The sequence below is a fragment of the Heterodontus francisci genome, chromosome 5 (assembly GCF_036365525.1).
Source record: "Heterodontus francisci isolate sHetFra1 chromosome 5, sHetFra1.hap1, whole genome shotgun sequence".
Taxonomy (NCBI): Eukaryota; Metazoa; Chordata; class Chondrichthyes; order Heterodontiformes; family Heterodontidae; genus Heterodontus; species Heterodontus francisci.
The window spans coordinates 117,740,129-117,764,147 of NC_090375.1; the positions used below are offsets into that span (position 1 = coordinate 117,740,129).

The window sequence follows — 24,019 nt, forward strand, 5'->3', positions numbered from 1 at the left end:
TCCCTGGAACCATTTTCGTAAATCTTTTCTGCATCCTCTCTAAAGTGTGATACCCAAAATTGGACGTAATACTCCAGTTGAGGCCAACCTATAACTTCCTTGTTTTTGTACTCTATGCCTTTATGTATAAAGCCCAGGATCCTATATGCCTTTTTAACCACTTTCTCAACCTGCCTCACCACCTCCAATGATCTGTGCACATATACCCCTAAGTTTCTCTTTTCCTGCACCCTTTATTTTATATTTCATCTCCTCGTTCTTCCTACCAAAGTGAATTACTTCACACTTCTCTGCATTAAATTTCATTTGCCACATGTCCGCCCATTCCACCAGCTTATCTACATCCTCTTGAAATCTATCGCTATCCTCCTCACAGTTCACTATACTTCCAAGTTTTGTGTCATCTGCAAATTTTGAAATTGTGCCCTGTACTCCCAAGACTAGGTCATTAATATAGATCAGGAAAGGCAGTGGTCCTAGTACTGACCCCTGGGAAACTCGACTGTAACCGCCCTCCAGTCTGAAAAACAACTGTTCTCTGTTTCCTGTCACTCAGCCAACTTTATATCCATGCTGCCACTGTCCCTTTTATTCCATGGGCTTCAATTTTGCTGGCCTGTCTATTATGTGGCACTTTATCAAATGCCATTTGGAAGTCTATATATACCAGATTACCCTCATCAACCATCTCTGTTACCTCATCCAAAAACTCAATCAAGTTGGTTTGCCTTTAACAAACCTGTGCTGGCTTTCCTTAATTAATCTATACTTGCCCAAGTGACAGTTAATTTTGTGCATATTGCCCCAGCTGTGGCCTAACTAAGGTTTTATACAAGTTCAACCTAACCACCTTGCTTTTGTCCATGCCTGTATACACAAAACCAAGGATTTTGTTTGCCTTTTTATGGCTTATCTATCTACATTTTCTTCAAGGTTCCTCTGTTATAGAGTCATAAAGAGATACAGCACCAAAACAGGCCCTTCAGCCCAATGAGTCCATGCCGACCTTCAACCACCCATTTATACTAATCCCACGTTAATCCCATTTCCCTCTCACATCCCCACCTTCCCTCAATTCTCATACCACCTACCTACACTAGGGGCAATTTACAATGGCCAATTTACTTATCAACTGCAAGTCTTTGGCATGTGGGAGGAAACTGGAGCACCCAGAGGAAACCCACGCAGTCACAGGGAGAACTTGCAAACTCTGCACAGGCAGCACCCAGAACTGAACCCAGGTCGCTGGAGGTGTGAGGCTGTGGTGCTAACCACTGCAGCACCCTGTTCCTCAACTTGATTTAAAATCTTGCCATTAAGGTGTTCTTTCCCTGTTCACCTCCAAAATATATCAGCTCATATTTAAGTACATTGAACTGCATTTACCAACTGTCTAGCCACCCAATAGCCTACCTATGCCCTACTGCAGTCTCTTGCAATTCTCATCATAGATTGCCATACTCCCATTTGGTGTCATCAGTATATTTTGATATTGTTCCCTGCTTTCTCAAGTCCAGGGATTGAATTTCCATGGGGTTCCCCCGAACGCCTGCTGTGACCTTGTCTGAAGATCCACATTTGCCATTTCTCTAAGTTTCTGCACATCTTCCAATACAGTTATGGTGAATAATCAGAAGATCTCCTGTGGAAATTCAACCCCCAAACCTTTTATTAATATAATAAATAAAAACAGCCGTAACACTAACACTTGCAGAACACCATGAACCAAACTGTTAATTCTTTTCTGAGAAACTTCCTTTTACCTCTACTATTTGATTTCTGCCTCCATCCATCACTCTATCCGGGTGGCTATACCACCTGCAATTCGATATGTTGTTATGTTCATGATAAATCTTTCAGCATATGCTTATAACCAACTTTCACTACATTCATTTATCTATCTTCTATCTCTTCAAAAAATTCTATATGTTTGGTCAAGCACAATTTGCTCTGGAGAAATCCACGCTCACTGGTCCTATTTGACGCATGTGTCTCCAAGTGCTTAGAAATTTCATCCCATAGTGTAGCTTCTAAGGGCTAAATTTTAACTTTCAGACCCACTTGCAGCAGGTTGGGAACCCGGAAGTTTCAGCAGCACATTTGTAAGTTGCTTTTTAACCCAGTCACTGCATTTGCACCTGACTTCTTGCGAGCGGGTGTGATGACAATCAGTCTCTTTCAACTCCAATATTTAAAGGAGCACTGCGAGGATCAGTATTGAGGAGGTATGTAGATAGAGACAGAACTTGCAGAGATGGAGGCTCAACATGGCAAGGCTGCACCACATACAGCACCAGCATACAGCACCAGCACGTAATGCTGTGGGCTGCAAGGGCAAGCAGGGACATTTCGCTCACATAGATGGGAGGAAGAAGACAGCCACCAAAAAACAGCAGGCATGTTCAGAAGTGGCAATGGAGGTCAGCAGCAGGAGTGTGGTGCCTCGCTCCTGGATAAATTCCCACAGAGGCTTAATGACCAGATCAAGGCAGGTGAGTGGCATGGCACCATCAAGTACAAAGCCCCTCACTCTGCCTTACCAAGCCTTCTCCTGCACATCACTCCTCATACCAGCACATTTTGCTGGTGCACCCATTTCTCTGTCAAGGCAATTCCTCACATCCCCATCTGACCATCCACTACTGACACTCATCCTCATCTTATTGCAATGTCACACCCATCCCTTACAGTGACCCTCCACAAATGTTGTCCTTCCATATTCCCAAAACATTCCACTTCTCACACTAATACATTTCTTCTTTCTTTTCTTGCAGAAGAGAGCACAGAACATCAGGGAGAGGCAGAGAACCAGAGGTAGTCCCCCAATCATCTCCACCTTGACAGCTGCAGAGGAGGAGGCCGTGGAGATAAGCTGGGTATCTGCATGCCTGGCCATTGGCAATGGAGAGTTGAGGGTTTCCCAGCTACCTGGTGGTAGAAATAAATATCACACACCACATGGCATACAACACTCACTCATGTTGACTTGATGTTAGCACGTGGTGAAAGATGAGCTGCACAATGATGATTTAGAACCCTCTCACTTTGTCAGTTCTAATTCATGTCTTTCATCTCCCAGAGGCCCTTCAAATGTCTTTCAGGATGTGGTGCTAGAGGAGGATGAAGACTGCTCAGAGGAGGTCATGCACTCTGCAGATGATCCATCACAGGACTCTTGAACACCACCCACCAACTCAGAATCACACACCTCGAAGGTACATTCCCTCGAAGGGAGTTTGGTTGTCCATGGTGAGTCACACACCACAAGTGAGCAGGAGCTGGTGGTGGAAACATTTACAGTACTGGAGAGTCCCCATCGGAGGGTGCAGAACCCTCCAAGCTCTGCTCAGCTGGTGCAGATGCTGAGCCTCGGGGACTATGGATAAAGAGGACTATTCTAGGTGTTTACCACAGTGTTACATTGTCACACTTCGGTTTCATGTTTATCAACCATAAGATTTATTTCACCACTCCATTGTCCCAACTTGCCCATTTTTACCTCCCACTTGTCAAGTAACCATCTGTCGTGTGAAGAATGGTATGACAAGAGTTAAAGATGAGCAATGGGTGTCTGTGAGAGGGATCAGTTGTTGATTGTGTGACTGCTTTGTGCTGGGAGCTGGGGAGCGCAGTGTGTTCAGAAGTTGTGTGCCAGGTAGCTGCACTACCTCAGTTTAACTGAAATGTGCCTGAAGAAGGCCTTCCTGGGCATTCTTGGAAGCTATATGTGTGGCTACTGGTGCCCTTGCCATGTCAGGCTCCTTCTCCTCCTGCTCCACTTCTTCCTCCGAAAATGCAGAGGACTCATCTTCCACCTCTGAGAGCTCCAGTCCTCATTGCTGTGCAATGTTGTGCAAGAGGCACCACACCACTGAAATTCTGGATACCCTGGCTGATGCATACTGAAGAGCACCCCCAGATCTGCCCAGGCACCTGAATCACATCTTCAGCATCCAATTGCTTGCTCATTTGCAACCCTGGTGCTCATGTGGCATCTGTGGAACCTCTCCTGGGCATCAGTTTTTGGGCTTCTCACTGTTGTCATCAATCATGTCTTTAGTGGGTAGTCATTGTCTCCAAGGAGCCATCTGTTAACTCTGTTTTGAGATGAGAATATCTGTTGGAGCCTTGACTGGCGCAGGATGAACATATCATGTCAGTTCCCTAGGAATCTTGTACATACATGCATGATGGTCTTTTGGCGGTTGCAGAGCAGATGAACATTGATGGAGTGGAATGCTTTTTGATTGATGAAGATCCCTGGGTGATCTAAAGGGCCCCTTGATTGCCACATGTGCACAGTCGATGATTCCCTGGACCTGTGGGAATCCAGCCAGTTCAGCAAATCCAAGGATCTTTTCATTCTGACTGCTCTTATCAGTTGCGAAGTGGGCATAAGTGCTGGCCTTGGCAAATATGACATCGGTCACCTGGGAGATGCACTTGTGGGCAGCAGGTACCTGAAAGGAGCCAGAGGTGAAGAAATTAAGGGCTGTGGTGATTTTGACCATCACTGGCAATGCGTGCCCTTGACAGGAGGTCTTCCAGGAGACTGGAAATGTCAGCAACCACCTGATGGGAAACTCTGAGCCTCTTCAGGTACTGGTGCTCAGTCATGTCCAGGAAATTTATCCTCTGCTTGTATACCCTGTGTTGGGGGTATCACCTCCAGTGAGCTGGAGCGCCAAGATCATCTCTCTGTCCTGTGGAGAAGCAGGTATTTGAGGAAAAGGTGTCTTGTGCTCCTGCTAGTGCTGCTCCTGCTGCTGCTGGTGTTGCATCAGAGGTCCAAGGTAGAGCTGCATAAATTGCTCTCACAGTGCTCTGAAGCTGGGAAGTGCAGATTAAAGGTGAGAAAACTCCAAGGTAATACAAATGACTTCCAAAGCAGCAAAAGCACACTCTCAGAGCAAAAGCTGTTCACTTAGGCAAGGAAACAGGTGTCAGATCTCAGTATTTAAAAATTTTCTTTCCTGTCAATTTCTCAGCCCCATCAAATCCCACTGTCTTCTCACCTTGTTTTCCCTGGTGAGTTCCAGGAAGCCTGGGAACCCCGTGTGTACAGAATTAAATTCAGAATCCTGGGTGATAGAGCAGCCAATGAGCAGTTTACAATAGCAGACCTGCCTGTCCCACAGGGATTTCACGCACATTGCAGATCGCGCTCAAGTTAAAGACGGAAGTCAGCGGGTTCCTGCTGGCTTCCTAGTATGGTGGTGGTTTCAGCGGTTTTAACCTGCTAGCTGCTCAGAAACCCACCCACCTTGGCAGGTTAAAATTCCCCTCTAAAACCTAGATTTTCTGCTGCAGGATGTCCATTGTAGCAAGGTAAAACAGGCAGTCAGAGTTGAAAATGGACTCCACCACCAGTTTGCGCATGTGCTGTTTTCCACTGTCATTTATGTCAGTTCCCTCATTTGGGGGAAGTATCTAACATTTTTGGGAAGTTCTATGGAAATGGGGTAATGGCATTGTCATGATCTTTCATTTACAGTTCATTAACATCACCCATAAAAAGCAAGAATCCAGGGTTGCTACGTGCTACTAAAATGGTGGATGTGAACTTAAAGAGCCCAGCAAATGTATTTTGAAGCTGTGATTAACTCTAATTTCTTAATTGATCTTGGTCTTTCCTTTGCATTTTTGTTGTTGCCAGCTACTTTATAACCTTCCTTGCAGGGGCAGTGTTTGCCTTGTGGTAGCCCCGTGCAAAGGTTCCATTTAGGACCCTACATTTTACTAGGTAATGATATTAAATACTACCTACTTAATATGGTGTCAAATCTGTATCAGCATCTGAGCAGGGAAAAGTATTCTCTATTCTTTAGAAAGGCTTCCACCCAAACATTAATCCGTCTCTTCAAATTCTGAATAAGCTGCTGCAGAAATTTCAGCATTTGACGGTTTAATTGTTGAGTTCTAACTAGTCTGTTTTTTTTTTAGTTTGATTCATTTTTGGAAAAAGACCAACCGAGAAATGGCAGGCTGGCTAGGGGATGCCAGAGGCACACTGCGTCAACTCATACCAGAACCTGTAGACAGTGGTGCTTGTACCTCCACTTGTCCAAGGATGAGTGCCTGTGGAACCTTAGTTTTAGAAAGGAAGCTTTCAATGTATGATGGCACATATGCAACCCAATCTATAGCTCACCTCCACCACAGTGTCTGTACATATCATAGCTACCCTGAACTCTAAGCTATGGGATCAGGTGTAAGCAGCAAGCAATTTCATACCATGCAAGGCTTTTTGTGGGGTTAAAGCACAAAAGGAACATTTTCAGCACATTAATACAGTGTGACGGGGAAATTATTGTTAGTGGCTTCAGTTGAAAAGAAAGTTGGGTGCTGTGTAAAACAGGCTGCCAGTTAGCTGTGAGCCCATTTTGAGCTGCTGGCAAAGTTTCATCCTCCCATGGCTTTCCTTCTTGTTTAGCTGTTGAAGTCAGCACTAACCAAACATTGCAACGCCAGCAGCTGACCTAAGTTTTGAGTAATGTGATTTTTTTCATAAGCTATAAAAACTTGACAGTGGTGACTAGTTTCAGTAGGTGTAAGCATTTCATTTTGTCATTTATTAGAATCCCTCCCTGGCGATGTTACATAAATTCTGAAATAGATTTTATTATACCATGAACTGTGCCCCATTTACTAATATCCATATTTTTAAGCAGATGGTGTAGTTCTGGGCAATGGAATATTTTTCACTTTTGTTCCTCAGAGTCAACATAAAATAGTCTCAGGTCTGGCATAGCATGGTGTGATGTAAAGCAAAGCTCCCTTTTATCCACTTCAACTGAGATGTGCTTCTGACCATAGATCGGTGACATCACTAGGACTGCCCAGTTCCACCTCCGTAGCATTATCTGACTTTGCCTCTGCCTCAACTCATCTGCTGCTGAAACCCTCATCCATGCCTTTGTCACCTCTAGGCTTGACTATTCTAACACACTTGTTTTTATTCTTTCATGGGATGTCGGCGTCGCTGACAAGGCCAGCATATGTTGGCGATCCCTAGCTAGGCTGTCTCCTGGTTCGTCTTCCACATTCTGGGCCCTGTAAACCTGAGGTCATCCAAAATTCTGCTGCCCGTGTCCTTACTTGGACAGAGTCCCATTCACCTATCACCTCTATGTTCTCTGACCTACATTGGCTGCCGATCAAGCAATGTCTCAATTTTAAAATTCTCATCCTTGTTTTCAAATTCCTCCATGGCCTCACCCCTCCATATCCCTGTAATCTCCTCCAACCCCAGAACCCCCCAAGATATCTACACTCCTCTAATTCTGTCCTCTTGGGCACCCCCAATTTTAATCACTCCACTATTGGTGGCCGTGCCTTCAGTTGCCGAGGCCCTAAGCTCTGGAATGTACTCCCTATGCTTCTCCAGTTCTCTACCTCACTTTACTCCTTTCAGACACTCCTTAAAACCTACCTCTTTGATCAAGCCTTTGGTCATCTGACCTAATATTATGTGGCTCGGTGTCATTTTGTTTTATAATGCTCCTGTGAAGCATCTTGGGATATTCTATTAGGTTAAAGGTGCTACATAAAGATAAGTTGCTGTTGTTATTTAACCCTAACCTGCGAAGAACAATCAGTGCTGTTCCAATGTAATTTTGTCAACTTCCCAAATCAGCAATGTTTTTATCTAATGTGAGCAATGTTGACAATTTATTGTTGCCAAAGTGTGGAAGATTTGTAGATACTTGGAACTGCTGTGAGTGCTGAGCTTTTTTCATGTAGGACCCTTATAGCCATCGGAGATATCGAAGACTGTTAGCCAACTGTCTGGGGCGGTTTTAAATCCAAGTACCAGAGCGGATAGTTCAAATGCTAATTCACAATCTCACCCAGCCGCTCCATTATAAACAATTTAGGTTTATTTATGAATGTTTTAAAATGAATTAATAAGAAAATATGCAATGGGAAAAACTATTCACCTTATGATCGCACTACCTCTGACATTCAGTGCATAATTTGCATTATCATAGCTAATTCTTCATGGCTGGGATTTTACCCTAGGCAGATGGGAGCTGTCCATGGACTGAAGGGACTGGCTAATCCGCCTGGCCTGGGGATCTGACCCGTATTTTGTGGGTCCCCGGGCTTTAATTAGTCTGAGGCGGGACTTCCACCCACTTCATGTAGGAAGTCCCACCTAATAGAGCTGCCGACCAGGGGCATAGAGCGGGCCGGCAACTCTTAGTCCCAGCAGCGCCACTGGGAACATCACGAGGAAGATGTCGGGGAGCCCTGGAACGCAGGTAAGTTTTGTTGCCTCACCGGGGGGATCGGCCGGGCCCTGGCGAGGCAGGGGTGGTCGACTGGGGAGACTGGGGGCATGTTCAGTGTTGGGGATGGTTGGGGCATTGGGGACAACCCTCCGTTGGGCACAGGCTGTCCATTCATGAGGGCCCTCCCCCCACCCCCACCCCCCACCACCCCAGGATGTCAGAGAGCCGCCTGCTTTTAACAGATGGTTCTTCTCGGGCTTGGCCTCCCGACCGGCCATGGGTAAAATCCCTGTGGCAGTGGGCGGAGGCCCTTATGTGCCCGTTTAGTGGCCACTCAAGGGCCTTGATTGGCCTGGGCCAGGCGGGTTGTTTTTTGCTGCTGCCGCCCAGCATAAATTGGCGGCAGATGCTGGAGCGGGTCTGGAAGGGTCCCCTGAGCCTTCTGCTCCATTTTACATCCTCCACCCACCACCTTCCTGCTGTTTGGTAGGGGGGTGGGGTGTAAAATCCAGCCCCATATATTTAAATTCACTGAGAGGGACTAGTAAATAGATACAACTTCCAAGAATCCAAAAAAACAAGCATCCTCCAGATAATAATGCCTTCTTCTGAATAACAATGAGTCAATGTTGCACAAGAAAGTGCAAGATAGCAATCATGGGATTTTTAAAAGTAATTGTGAAATAGCTTTTTAAATGAGATGCAAGATTATTTATTGCTCATATGTATGATATAGAGTTGATGACTATAGTACTTTTTCAAAAATGTTGTAATTCTAATTCAATCATGTCAGTTGACCTCCAGCAGGGGAGGCAAATAGGGCAAAAAAGGGTTTCATTGGAAGCACTCTTGTCGCTGTTTCAGAAGAATTTAGTTTCAAGTCACACTTCAAGGCTTTGGCACATAATCAAGGCTGGTACTTCACTGAAGTCCTGAGAAAATGCTGCATTGTCAGAGGTGCTGTCTTTCAGATGAGATGTTAAACTGAGGCCCTATCTACCCTCTCAAGCAGATGTAAAAGATTCCATGACACTATTTAAAGAAATAGGAAAATTATTCTGGCCAGCATTTATCCCTCAAGCCATAGCAGCATAAAAATATTAGCCAATTATTCACCTCATTTCTGTTGTGGAATCTTTGCACTTCATAAATAATTAATTAGTTGTTAACTACTTTGGGATGTCCTGAGGTGCTATATAAATATAAGTTATTCCTTTTTTATATGTAAATCTGCTTATCATGGTATATAAAATAAAACGACTGAATGCTTATAGCATAGAGAGAGACTGAAAAGGCTAGGGTTGTTTTCCTTAGAGCAGAGAAGGCTGAGGGGGGACCTGATTAAGGTATACAAAATTATGAGGGGCATTGATAGGTTAGATAGGAAGAAACTTTTTCCCTTAGCGGAGGTGTCAATAACCAGGGGGCATAGATTTAAGGTAAGGGGCAGGAGGTTTAGAGGGGATTTGAGAAAAAAATTTTCACCCAGAGGGTGTTTGGAATCTGGAACGCACTGCCTGAAGAGGTGGTAGAGGCAGGAACCCTCACAACATTTAAGAAGTATTTAGATGAGCACTTGAAATGCCATAGCATACAAGGTTATGAGCCAAGTGCTGGAAAATGGGATTAGAATAGTTTAGAGATACAGCACTGAAACAGGCCTTTCGGCCCACCGAGTCTGTGCCGACCATCAACCACCTATTTGTTCTAATCCTACACTAATTCCATATTCCTGCCACATCCCCACCCTGTCCCTATATTTCCCTACCACCTACCTGTACCAGGGGCAATTTATAATGGCCAATTAACCTATCAACCTGCAAGTCTTTTGGCTTGTGGGAGGAAACCAGAGCACCCGGAGAAAACCCACGCAGACACAGGGAGAACTTGCAAACTCCACACAGGCAGTACCCAGAATTGAACCCGGGTCGCCGGAGCTGTGAGGCTGCGGTGCTAACCACTGCGCCGCTGTGCCACCCCACAGTGTTAGGTGCTTGATGGCCGGCACAGACACGATGGGCCGAAGGGCCTGTTTCTGTGCTGTATAACCCTATGACTCTATAGAGGATGCAGATAAATCTAATATGTTTGTTTTGCAGTTTTGTGCAAATCTTCAATGGTTAACAGTTGTAAAAATAATTTTGCCATGGCTACAGTTGTTTAATACAATTGAAATGAAAAGTCAGGCTTATCATTTTATTAGTGTTTAATATTAATATGTGCAGAGGTTCTAAGATATATTTAACTTTTTTTTAGGATGCATCATTTCAACAGCTGTCAGTTACTCGACAGCCATGGACATTACCAAGTGACAGCGACAGTGAAGGTGTGGATCTAGGTCAAGACAAATGTGAGTATAGATCTCAAAGACCTGGGACACAATTAAATGTTTATGCCCTTTATATCACTGCCATTGCTAATCCCAACTTTGATGGCAGCACTATAATAAAAATGACGCAGCACTCATGCCTATGGTAGCTTGGAGCACCACTTCAAAAGCTGACATTTGCCTACATTACCAGAGCTACAGTAGTACTGGTAAAAATCATAAGTGTTCAGCTCAGTCACCTTTGTGTCCCATGCCTTCACAGGTTGATGGTTCACTGGAATGCAGGTCTGTCATTGTTGGTCTGTATGAAACTTCTTTAGGCAGTGGGGAGAGTTCACAGCCAGGTAATGAAAATCACAATTATTACTGTTAAGCAACTGCATTTGTGCAAGTTGATATGTGCTCTCCATTGTTGATGGTACTGTGGAGTCCACCTCACAATGTTAGTAGGCAGATTCCAGAGCAGTCGGAGCCCCTGCAGATTGCTGAACCACCTTACGTGGGAGCAGTTTTGTACTAAAAGGCTAGGAAAATCAATCAAACGTGCATCCCTGTTTTGAGATATTTATGCTATAACATCTCCTGTATGGTATACTGTATGAGCTATAACTGTTTAGTGAGGCTAATATGGAATCTAGAAGGAATCTAGAAGGAAGTTGACTATCCAGTAAATATGCTTTTATCGTTGAGGTTTGTCTAAATTTATGCCAGAGGGATATAGAGGATTATCTTACTTGCTGAATGATGACATTGAAAATGAGTCACTATACTAGCAAGAGAAAACATTCCAAGACACCCTGAGTTGTTCAGAAAAGCAGGAGATAAATCTTACTACCTCCAGCAAGTTAATAGATAGTCTTTCACCTCCAGATTAGATTATTCCAATGCTTGTCTGGTTGTCCTCCTATCCCCACACTCTGTATATTTCAGCTCATCCAAAATTCTGCTGCCCATTTCCTATCCCGCACCAAGGGCAGAATTTTTACCTAACCGGCCCACTCACACCGGGGGTGGGAGTGAGCTGCAGTGTGGGTTGCTGGCAGTGGGTTGGGAATGTGTTTCTCAAAGAAGCAGGCTTTGCATAGCTGTGTAACTCAGCCAAGGCATTAGCATCCCACTTGAGGGCTTCCTGACCAATCACAGAGTCTAGACTTGATGATGACCCGCACCTGTCAATGGAAGGATTTCTATTTAAAGGGACCCCGACATGGGGTCAGAATGGCTGCATTCTACATTGATTCTTCAGGCTTCAGCAAGCTCCAGAATGAAAGAATGACTATTCACAGAGATCTTGCTGGAACTGTGAGGGATGGCAGAAGTATTGTTTCCCCTAGACAGGAGGAAAAGGCCAGCCTCTCAGGCCAAGCAGGCATGGCTGAAAGTGCTGGATGCAGTCAGCAGCAAGAGAGTGGTCCCTCGTACCTGGATTTTAGTGCCGCAAGGGGTTCAATGACCTCATGAGAGGACGAAAGGTGAGTGGAGTCCCGAGAGAAAATTATCTGTCCTTCACTTAGAGCCTTCCCATCGTACCACCAGTGTAATCGGGAACTGCCCCATGCAAAGAAAACTGGGCATATGCCAATAATCCCAATTTTGCTCCTCCCTATGCCCAGGTACCAGGCAGGTGGACTGATAACCAGGAGCACTGACATCATACCATTTCCCACTCCAATAACTATCAAACACGGAGTCAGATCTTGCCTGTTAAAGTTCCCTTAAAGACAATTTTTCGTCACCATCAGTAATATGCTTCTCAAACATCCAAATCTGCCACTTGAGCTGTGAATAACTATGCAAATGTTTGAATATGCTACAGAATGTGAAGAGATGGGGTTCTTTATTTTAGCTGGATCATTTGGAGGATGCATTGAATGAAAGCAGCAAGCTTCTCCACTCTGTGAGAGGAAATCAGACTGCGAGTATCGTGACCCATTCTCAGAAGTTGGTCCCCAAAACAATGGTGCCATTTATGCTGGAGTAACTCTTGAAAAAGGGGATTTCTGCCCACCAGTAAATTGATCCATTGATCGCACTGTAATTCCCAGAATCAGCTCATTAGCATATTTGGCCAAGAGTGCAACTTCTTTGTAACAAGGGAATGAAAGGCTTTTGGGAGTTGGGAGGGGAGGAAACTTGTTGCTGCTGAGACTTTCATCCAGGGAATGTAGGTAGAGTAGATGAAGATATTGGAGTGACTCATGCAGCACAAGCGAATGGGAGGAGCACTGAATAGCTGTGCACTCTCCTGTTTTCTGTCAAGACTATGGAGATGGGTTCCTTTGGCCATAGAGGCCATGGAACCAATCTCATGGGTCCTGCTATGAAAAGGATGTTCAATGAACAGCACACTATGAACAGGCAATGATTGCTTTCCCAAGATGTGCAGCAGATGACAAGGCTTGTCAATGAGGAGCCCTAGCAAAACTGAAGTCAGTGGGAATCAGGGGGGGAAACTCTCCGCTGGTTGGAGTCATACCTAGCACAAAGGAAGATGGTTGTGGCTGTTGGAGGTCAATCATCTCAGCTCCAGGACATCACTGCAGGAGTTCCACAGGGTAGTGTCCAAGCCCCAACCATCTTCAGCTGCTTCATCAATGACCTTCCTTTAGTCATAAGGTCAGAAGTGGGGATGTTCGCTGATGATTGCACAATGTTCAGCACCATTCGTGACTCCTCAGATACTGAAGCAGTCCGTGTAGAAATACAGCAAGACCTGGACAATATCCAGGCTTGGGCAAGTAACATTCGCACCGAACAACTGTCAGGTAATGACTTTCCCAAATAAGAGAGAATCTAAACATCTCCCCTTGACATTCAAAAGCATTACGATCACTGAATCCCCCACTATCAATATCCTGGGGGTTACCACTGACTAGAAACTGAACTGGAGTAGCCATATAAATATCATGGCTATAAGAGCAGGTCAGAGGCTAGGAATCCTGTGGTGAGTAACTCACCTCCTGACTCCCCAAAGCCTGTCCACCTTCTACAAGGCACAAGTCAGGAGTGTGATGGAATACTCTCCACTTGCCTGGATGGGTGCAGCTTCAACAACACTCAAGAAGCTCAACACCATCCAGGACAAAGAAGCCGCTTGATTGGCACCCCATCTACAAACATTCACTCCCTCCACCACCGATGCACAGTTGCATCAGTGTGTACTATCTACAAGATGCACTGCAACAACGTACCAAGGCTCCTTAGATAGCACCTTCCAAACCCACGACCTCTACCACCTAGAAGCTCAAGGGCAGCAGTTGCATGTGAACACCACCACCTGCAAGTTCCCCTCCAAGCCACACACCATCCTGACTTGGAACTATATCGTCATTCTTTCACAGTTGTTGGGTCAAAATCCTGGAATTCACTTCCTAACAGCACAGTGGGTGTACCTACACAGCAAGGACTGCAGCGGTTCAAGATGGCAGCTCACCACCACCTTCTCAAGGGCAATTAGGGATGGGCAATAAATGTTGTCCTAGCCAGTGATGCTCATCCCATGAATGAATAAAAAAAAACACTTATGTTTGCCATTGCAATTTATACTTTTTCTGATCAGGGTCCAGCATAAGTGGAGGGGCTAGAGCCTGCCTTCATAACACTGTCCTCCCTGCTGATGACAGTTCTTGTAACCTTTCCATCCAGCCCCTTCAGATGCCTGTTCATTTGGTATGAAGATGCAGTACCAGATTGTCCACACACCTGCAATGGTGATGTTGTCTGCTGAATTCCAGGATTCAGGTGCTCTAGAATGAGGGCTACCTTGGTCCTTAGAGTTCACAGGTAGCCCTGAGGTAGTGTATCCCAGAATAGATTAAAAACAGCACATTGAGGCACCACCATAGGAATACTGGTAAGAAGAAGCAACTGCTTTAAATATGTATGTGCACAGTAAAACCACTTTGTGATACAAAGGCCATTGTGTCAAGGTACATCTGTTTTTCATATTTTTAATGAGACACTCCTGAAGCTGATCACTTCAGATAGATTCTCAAAAGAATGGCACAGTTTGGTTCCTCCTATCTGCTTGTCTTTTGCTTTGGAGTGTTGAGTCTGTTAGTATGAGGAGAAGAAGATGGAGTTCAATGATTGGAGAGTGAAGGGAAGTGGGGGAGGGGGTATTGTGAGTAGCTGGAGGTGATGGAGCTGTGGGCTGAGAGTAAGCGAATTCTAACCTTAACAGCTCTGGTGAGGTTATTGACCTTCTTTCTGCACTGTAATCATGTCTTAGGAGCTAGGTTGCTGGCATTGACTTCACCAGCAACTTCTTTACACTGGTGGTAGAGGTGTTGATTGGAGTACTTTCTGGCCCCTGCGGGGAGCAAGATCTCCCTCCTCCTGTCCACCACCCAAAACAGGGTCTCCAATATTGTATCAGAGTATCCTATTTGAACCTTTTTCATCCTTCCCTGTTGCCTTCAGCCAGAGTCTACCTCCCCTTTGAGAGGTACTACCTGCCTTTAAGTGAAATCAGTGAAGCTCAATGTTTTGTCCTCCCAAATAGACATAGAGCCAATGAATAGCACAGATAGTGCTGGCTGCATGCTTGAGTTATTATAATGAGGTCCCAGCACCAATTTCATATCCTGACTTGGGCATATACCATCATTCTTTCATTGTCACTGGGTCAACATCATGGAATTCCCTATCGCCATCATAGGAGCAAGCCTTACCACAAGATTTTTTTTAGATTTTAGAGATACAGCACTGAAACAGGCCCTTCGGCCCACCGAGTCTGTGCCGACCATTAACCACCCATTTATACTAATCCTACATTAATCCCATATTCCTATCGCACCCTCACCTGTCCCTATATATTCCCCTACCACCTACCTATAGTAGGGGAAATTTATAATGGCCAATTTACCTATCAACCTGCAAGTCTTTTGGCTGTGGGAGGAAACCGGAGCACCCGGAGAAAACCCACGCAGACACAGGGGGAACTTGCAAACTCCACACAGGCAGTACCCAGAATTGAACCCGGGTCGCTGGAGCTGTGAGGCTGTGGTGCTAACCACTGCGCCACTGTGCCGCCCATATCTGCAGTGATTCAAGGAGAAGGCAGCTCATCATCATCTTTCATGGAAATAAATGCAGCCCTGCCAGTGAAGCTCAAATCCTGAGAACAAATAAGAAAAGGGTTCAGTGACAGTACAGCTGGATATTAACTCAATTTACTTAATATTTCTCTTCATTTATGCTGTATAGGTTTAATAGTTTTGCCACATTTCCAGGTGTCATTTGTTATGGAGCTGTATTCCATTAGGCGATTCCCATCATGACTATGGCAAGAGTCCAACAGAATTACTCAGAATAAGTCTGGGAGCTGGGTGTACCAGGTCCCAACCTTAACTGGGAAATCCTGATTGGCCTTGTAAGGAGTGCAACTTTCATCTGCCCCTTATATGGCCAGCTATGTGAAAGAGGATAGGGCTAGTTTTGGGGTCTCCTACAAAAAGAGTTGCTGCTTTTCCAACCTTTAGTGAACCTGACAAAACACTGCGGACTGATACACCCAGAAAGGGGAAGGGGAAAAGTGGATATTAGTGGCAGGGGGATCAAAGAGGCCTGGAAAGTTTTCTGGACTCCTGAAGATGGGAATTAATACACAAGTTCCATTGCTCAGCTGACACAGGAATTTTCAGCAGCATGGTACAGACGGATACCCGAGATGTACCCAAGTTGCTGCCATCCCCATGTAAATGAGATGTTGTCCCGCAGATTCCAGCTGGGTCAGGGCGAGAGGGCACCAGTTGGTGTGATCTTAGTGTAACTGCCGCGATTGGTGCTCATGAATTTGCCACTTCAAAATTATTTGCCAGAGTTCTATGTTTAGTACAGTACCTACAATCTGTGCTTTCTGTTTCTTCAAGGTTTATGACCTGAAGCAGAGACCGTCAAAAAAGACTTAACACTGATTATGCAACTGAAGACAAAGGGAAAGTTTGAATATCTTCTGTATATTGAATTAAAGCTACACAATTTTTATATTTTTATAACTACAGCCACTGTTAATGAGGAATTATGCAAGGAATATAATAATAGAATACTGCTTTGCACCATCACTTACTGTGGTCTGTTTGCAATAAATAATTTTAATCAAATATTGCAAGGTCTAAAACTGTGTTACAAAGGCCATGTATCCTATGTTGGGGGAATTTTAACATTAAATTTCAATTCATTTTGTCATAAATTTTCATTGTAATATCTAGTGAATGAATCAATTTTATTTCTACTGATCTTGTGTAAATCATCGATGCCAAATGGATACCTATTGTTAAACATAGTCGAAGATCCTTGCTTTAGGGGGCTCACAGAAGACTTCAAACAACAGCTCATACAAAAGCAAAATACTGTGGATGCTGGAACTCTGAAATAAAAACAGAAAGTGCTGGAAATACTCGGCAGGTCTGGCAGCTCAGTGTTTCCAGAATGTTCTGTTTTTATTTCAGATTTCCAGCATCTGCAGTGTTTTGCTTTTGTATTATTGTTTAATTCACCACAACTACTCCTCCAGGAATTGAAACCTTGAAAAAGTTCTGCTCTTCTATCTGACAGGATTTCGGTTTGTCTCCTTTACCTTGTTCACCTTCATTGCTTTCTATTTCCCTTATGCTGCCAGACCGGCTCAATGTTTTCAACATTTTTTGTTTTTACCTCGAACAACAGATCTATCTATATACTAGATTTTACTGCAGCTTAATTGTTGGTGTGTGATGGGCTTTCCTTTGGCTATGATTACATCTAAATAATGTCAAGAGTTTTTACTTGATTAAAAAATGGTATGTCTTATTATTTTGTAATTTAAAATCAAAATAAAACTTTGGAGCAAAAGGAAAATTGATTTAAATATGTAGGCATTTATTGTAGTTTCTCTGATTGTCAAGAATTATATGATGAAAATTAAAGTAAATTACTGAGATCAGTGATGCAAAGTTCTGTTGAATACTGTTGTATTTTGTCATTCAGGTTTGTCGGAAAAAATCTGATCACTTTGCAGCTCATAAAACTTGCAAACACTAAATACTGTAATTTCTTTATGTTCTCACTTGTTACAGCATAGCTTCAAATACATGTTGTACATTTAATACATTTAAGTACATCAGTACACTCTGAGGATTGTAAGCAATTCCATTGTGTTATTTTTTAAAGATTTGCACCCTGTTAGTGCAATGAACTGTTTTTATTATAAGAAGACTTTGGGGCGAATTTTACAGTGCCCCCCCTCGGCTTCAGGGGTCGAGGTTGGGGGGTGGGGTGGGGTGCGGAAAATGCCTCCGTCAGAGACCCACCACAGACCTTGATGCTGGGAAGGCCCGGCCCGATATTGACAGCAGTGGCGAGGTCTCGTGGCAGCCTCCCCACCGCTCAACGATGGGAGCCAAATTTAAATATGTAGATTAATGCAAATAACCGAATTAAGTACCTTCACGCTCCCGCCGCCCATCCCAGTGTGATATTCGTGCCGGTGGCCAGCACTCCCACGCCTTCAGATCCCCATCCGGGATCCGAGTTGGAACACTGGTGGGGAGGGGGGAGCAGGTAAGTTTTCAGTGTGGGGAGGGTGTGTAGCAACGCCAGAGTTATCTCATCGGTATAGGGGATGGTGGGAAGGGTTAGAGTGTAAAGTGTATGAACTTTGGAGGGGGAAGGTCATGTGCACAAGGTAAGTGTTTCGGGGGGAGAGGGCAGGTAATTAATTCTATGGTTATTGGGGGCATGGGAGAGGGGCAAGATAAATTTATTTAATTTTTTCACATCAGTTTTACATCAATGCTTCTTTAAATATTTAAATTGAAATGTAGAGCTCAAAGCCCTTTAAAAATGGTGTCAGTACCTGGAAGAGTATGCAGCCATTCTACTAGATCCTCACCGGAGTTACAGTCTGAATCCACTGACCAGATGAACAACTGGGTGTGGGTGGGGTAGATCATTTTAGAAAAATATATTTCAGAAAAACATGGAAGTGTTTTGGTCCAACAGATCCGTACATTAAGACATGGGAGCTCCAAACGTCTGCAAGCTTTCATTGCACTCCCATGGGAAGTTGGCAAGAGTGCAATGGAAATCCTGCAAATTAGCCCAGATACATTGAGCCCCCACCCTGGGCTGCTACTTTCTGCAGAGCTTTATTTGATGTGATGTGAAAAAACATGGTCCCCTGCATCAGTGGGAGCATATCTGGGGGACTCCTGGCTGAGGGTTTCCTTGGCCCTGTCTAGTTTACTGCTGGGCACCAATAAGGGGGAGGGCATCCAAACAGACTTAGATGCATGCTTCAGACCTGGAGCCTCACAGCCCAGGTGCATGTTTTGGGAATTCAGGTGTGCCCCACAATTGTCTGTATATTGATCAATACATGCCAGACTACAAAATTCAGAAAAACTGACAACTCAAAAAAGCAATGTACAACTGCAAAACAGGCCTGAAAAAAGGCCAATGACAAAAGCCAGTGCTCCAAAGCAACTAAATAAATTGAATTTCTATTTGTTACATCAGATTTCAGGATTTTTATCTGTGTCTTGGGGTTTCCTTCTACAATTCAGTTTGTTTTTTCTGTGGTTTGAACCGTACTCATCTCATGGCTTCTGTGCTGGACAATTGATGCTGACCTCAAGACAATGTCAATGGCTTTATCAGCATTGTGGGGTGAGCATAATGCTTTTATATATCCTTCAGTACTGTGTTAAACCTTTTAAAAACAAAATTGCCTCAAGATGGACTGGGGAGGGTTTAGTTTTTAAAAGGTGCAGTTCCTTCCTAATCTTCATCAGTTTGAATTATCCCACATTCAGGTCTTTTGCATAGAAAGGTTAAGTGACACAACTCTGGGCTCTTGGCTGCTTGGTTTAATTTGATATTTATCCGTAAAGGTGATTTTGGTGACTGTGATCAGGTAATGAAGGGTTACCCTGAATGAGGGCCCTGGCCAATATTTAACACACAACCAACATCACTAAAACAGATTACCTGGTCTTTGGCCTGGATTTTGCAGTAGTAATGACAGCAAAACTGTCAGCATTCACCATCATTACTCTTCTGAAACCCACAGCAATCTCTGGAGTTAGCATATTTCCAGTTAAACGTGGAAATTCAGAAGTTGCTGCCTGTGATTGTATGTTTCCCGTAGGGTGCGCTTTTAGAGTTCCCCCAGAAGGCAATCAATTAGAAATGACTGAACTGACAAGAACTTAACCTCTTACGCTAATAGTCTGACTGTAAAACCCTTTAAAAAAATGACACCTTGTTGAATGAGGTGTAACTGAGTTTTTAACGGCGTACTAAACACAAAAGTCCGAGTGTATCAGGCCTGTGTCCTCAGTACCTTGCTCTACGGCAGCGAGGCCTGGACAACGTATGCCAGCCAAGAGCGACGTCTCAATTCATTCCATCTTCGCTGCCTTCGGAGAATACTTGGCATCAGGTGGCAGGACTATATCTCCAACACAGAAGTCCTTGAAGCGGCCAACACCCCCAGCTTATACACACTACTGAGTCAGCGGCGCTTGAGATGGCTTGGCCATGTGAGCCGCATGGAAGATGGCAGGATCCCCAAAGACGCATTGTACAGCGAGCTCGCCACTGGTATCAGACCCACCAGCCGTCCATGTCTCCGCTATAAAGACGTCTGCAAATGCGACATGAAATCGTGTGACATTGATCACAAGTCGTGGGAGTCAGTTGCCAGCATTCGCCAGAGCTGGCGGGCAGCCATAAAGACAGGGCTAAATTGTGGCGAGTCGAAGAGACTTAGTAGTTGGCAGGAAAAAAGACAGAGGCGCAAGGGGAGAGCCAACTGTGCAACAGCCCCGACAAACAAATTTCTCTGCAGCACCTGTGGAAGAGCCTGTCACTCCAGAATTGGCCTTTATAGCCACTCCAGGCGCTGCTCCACAAACCACTGACCACCTCCAGGCGCATATCCATTGTCTCTCGAGATAAGGAGGCCCAAAAGAAAAGAAAGTACATTATTACTGCGGAACAGCCTCCGGGCTAAAAAACTATATTTGTGAACTGTCAAATTTCTCCATTGTGATAAAAGGTTAACTATTTTTTAGAATTTATTTTAATGTGTGTTTATGATATTGCACCTTCTACCTTAATTCCATATGTATGTCCCAATCATTTATTTTGTTCGCTGTTAAAATTTTAATTAAAAGTGAAAAATGTAATGCATTTTACTTCCTCTTTTGCTCTTTGTGAGAATATTTCAATGTGATTGGCTCCTTACCCTATTTGATGACATCACTGTTGCTGGATACCGGGGATCTCCTTGACTTAGCGGCAGATTCAAACTGATATCAGGAAAGGGGAAATCTATGAAATCTAGGCCATTACCTCATCCAACATAAACAAAAACAAGAAATGCTGGAAATACTCAGAAGGTCTGGCAGCATCTGTGGAGAGAGAAGCAGAGTTAACGTTTCAGGTCAGTGACCCTTCTTCAGAACTCATTGATTTTTGTGGGACCTTGCTGTGCGCAAATTGGCAGCTCCATTGTCCACAACAGTGACTACGCTTCAGAAGTACCTCCTTGGCTGTAAAACCATTGGGCCATCCTAAGGTTATGAAAGGTGCTATAAAAATGCAATACTGTGTTTTACCCAATACCAAGAGGAGACAATGGGTTGAATTTTAACCTGAACATGGGAGGAGTGTGTGTCCAGGTCAGCTACTCCGCAGAATGGCTTAGAGCCATAGTGCTCCTGAAGACATGCCAGCACTGAGACATGCAGTTTCCAATGAACAGGAGTAGCTGGCATTGGCAGCAGAGGCCAGCAATACCTTATCACGTTCTTGTATGTCCTTGCAGGAGAAACGGGCCCATAATGCATGTGAGAGGGCCCAAACTGGTGGAAGTGTGCTCTACCTTCAAGACATCACAGTGGTTGGAACCATGGATATAGCCAGGATCATGCACCATGCAGAAGTCAGCTGTGGCGAGATGAGCACTCATGGTGGAGATGGTGATTAGAGAGGGCAAGGCACTTATTAAGGGGAGCCTTGCACTCCACCCAGTCTGACAGCATACCAAACACTGAGTTACATTGAGAAGCACAGCAAAGTCTTCTGTTTTCTAAGGCTAACTCTTATGATGTCTTCTTACATCTCCGACAGGTGCTGACATTGAATCAAGGAGGCCATTTCGCTTACCATCACCAGGCCAAGAGCAGTAGCAGCCAAGCTCCAGAAGCACCATCACACTTTAGAAGTGCACCTTTTGCCAGTGCAAATACAGTCACCACGGTCCTCACACACAGTTAGATAGGGTGACACTGGGTGAGGAGCACAGCCTAGTGTGCTGGAGGAGCTGCCAGAGGCAAAGGCAGCTGTGGGCAGTCTCGTTTGGAGCAGACACAGGCCTGCTCAGCCAGGCACAGATGCAAAAACTCAGGAGTCACTGGAAAGGAGGCACTACCTCGAGAGCAGCAGGACATGTGCTCCCACATGTCAGAGTTCCCTGAGGCAGTGCGGTGTCACGGGCAGAGAATGGAGGAGTTCATCCAGTTCATCTGCACCATAATGGCTCAGGGTTATGAGAAAATGAGCTCCTCCATTGAGAGAGTGGCCAACCTCAGGGAGAGCCATATGCAGCAGCACTTGGAGTAAATGCAGGAGCAGTGCTCTGACGTTCACAGATTGCATGCCACAATATGTAGCAGTGGCAATGATCGCATGAGGATATCTGAAGGGGATGCCAGTTGCACCTCAGCTGGTGCTCCCCTCCAGCCATCCGGAGTGCCAGTCAAGTGCTGATGATGTCATCAAGAAGGATGAGGGTGTCCTTCACGGGGCATCATCATCATCTTCGGCCTCCTTGGCCCCTCTGACAGAGGGAGCATCTGTGCAGCAAGGCGCAGTGACAGAGGTTTCCTCACAATGATTCAGGTGAAGCAGCCTAAAGGGCACCTCCACGATGAGGATGGCTGCCATGTGCAGCTCAGCTGCAGGCAGTGCAAGTGAGAAGGCTGCCTCCACTGCCTCTGAGGCCACAAGGGGAGCAATGCATAGAGATGGCTCAGCATGAAGGCCACCACATCATGCAGAGTGCTGAGTGGGTCACTGGGTGTTCTCTTCCTGTAACTATGCACTGTTTTCCTTTATGGTTGGAGCAGGTGTTAGAGACAGGTACTGCAGTGGAAAGTCCCTGTCAGAGGGTGCAGGACTTTGCTCACCCGGGTGCAGATGCTGAGCCTCGGGGGTCGTTGATGAATAGGACTATTCTGGAGCAGCAGGAGAAAATGTGTGAGGTTCTGTCAGCATTTCCAGAGGCACTGTGGACAATTGGACAGAGATTGGACATAAGAACATAAGAAATAAGTGCAGGAGTAGGCCATAAGCCTCCTCGAGCCTGCTCTGCCATTCAGTAAGATCTAACTCACTATCATTTTCCACTGCAGTACCTGTCTCTAACACCTGCTCCTGCTCACTTGTGATGTCTGCTTCATCACGTGACAACCCAACTACCTTATTTAGCAGCCCCACCGAAGTGTGAATATCTGTGCTGGTGGAAGGTGTGCATGGGTACTGTGACAGTGTATCCTCAGAGTGAGTGACCTCCTCTGAGGAGTCTTCATCTTCCTCTCATACCACCTCCTGAGAGACACTTGCAGGATCTGTAAAAGATGAAAGACATGCATTAGAATTGACAAGGTAAGAGGTTTCAGTTCATCATAGTTCAGTGGCTGCTGACATCAAGTCAACATGAGTGAGTGTTGTATGCCATGTGGCTGAGTTATATTTAATTCTGTTACCATGTAACTCGGATATCCCCAACTCTCCATCGCCAATGGCCAGGCATTACCAAATCCAGCTTATCTCCAGTGCATCCTCCTCCAACAGATATCAATGTGGCAATGACTGAAGGGCCGCCTCCCGTTCTTTGCCTCTCCCTGATATTTTGTGCTCTCTTCTCCTGCAAGAAGAGAAAAAAACAGACTAATGAGTGTGAGAAGTGGAATGTTTTAAGAGGATGGAAGGACAGTATTTGTGGGAGGGCACTGTGAGGAATGGGTGTGACATTGTAGTAAGATGAGGGAGAAGCATCATTGGTAGTTAATCAGATGGGGATGTGAGGAGGTGCTTCATGAGAGACAGGGATGGATGCATCTGCAATGTTTGTTAGTCTGTGGAAGTGATGTGCAGGAGAAGACTGGGGAAAGCAGAGTGAGGAGTTTTGTACTTGAATGTGTCATGCCACTGACCTTCCTGCCATGAACAAATCATTAAACCTCTTTCGAAATTGTATCCAGGAGTGAGGCGCACCACTCTCCTGCTGCTGACCTCCTCAGCAACCTCCAGCCATACCTGACTTTTCTCTACAGCAGGCTTCTTCCTTCCATGGTGTAGCCTTTCCATGTTGACACTCCATCTGTCAATTTGCTGGCTGTGTTTTGACAGTTCTAGAATGGTTGCATTCAGATTCTGGCACGTCCCTTTAAATAGTGGAGCTGAA

The 24,019-nt window shown here is 44.9% G+C and overlaps 1 protein-coding gene across 3 annotated transcripts in view; it reads left to right on the forward strand.

Annotated features, from left to right (window-relative positions):
• The window catches only part of c5h8orf34 (chromosome 5 C8orf34 homolog), a 567,297-nt gene extending 549,884 nt beyond the window's left edge, over nt 1-17,413 (forward strand). For all 3 annotated transcript variants that reach the window (XM_068031961.1, XM_068031962.1, XM_068031963.1), the window contains exons 13-14: nt 10,491-10,584; nt 16,437-17,413. In XM_068031961.1, coding sequence (XP_067888062.1) covers nt 10,491-10,584; nt 16,437-16,444 — 102 coding nt within the window. In that variant the 3' untranslated portion in view covers nt 16,445-17,413. The remainder of the gene's footprint in view (nt 1-10,490; nt 10,585-16,436) is intronic.
• The last annotated feature ends 6,606 nt before the right edge of the window (nt 17,414-24,019 follow it).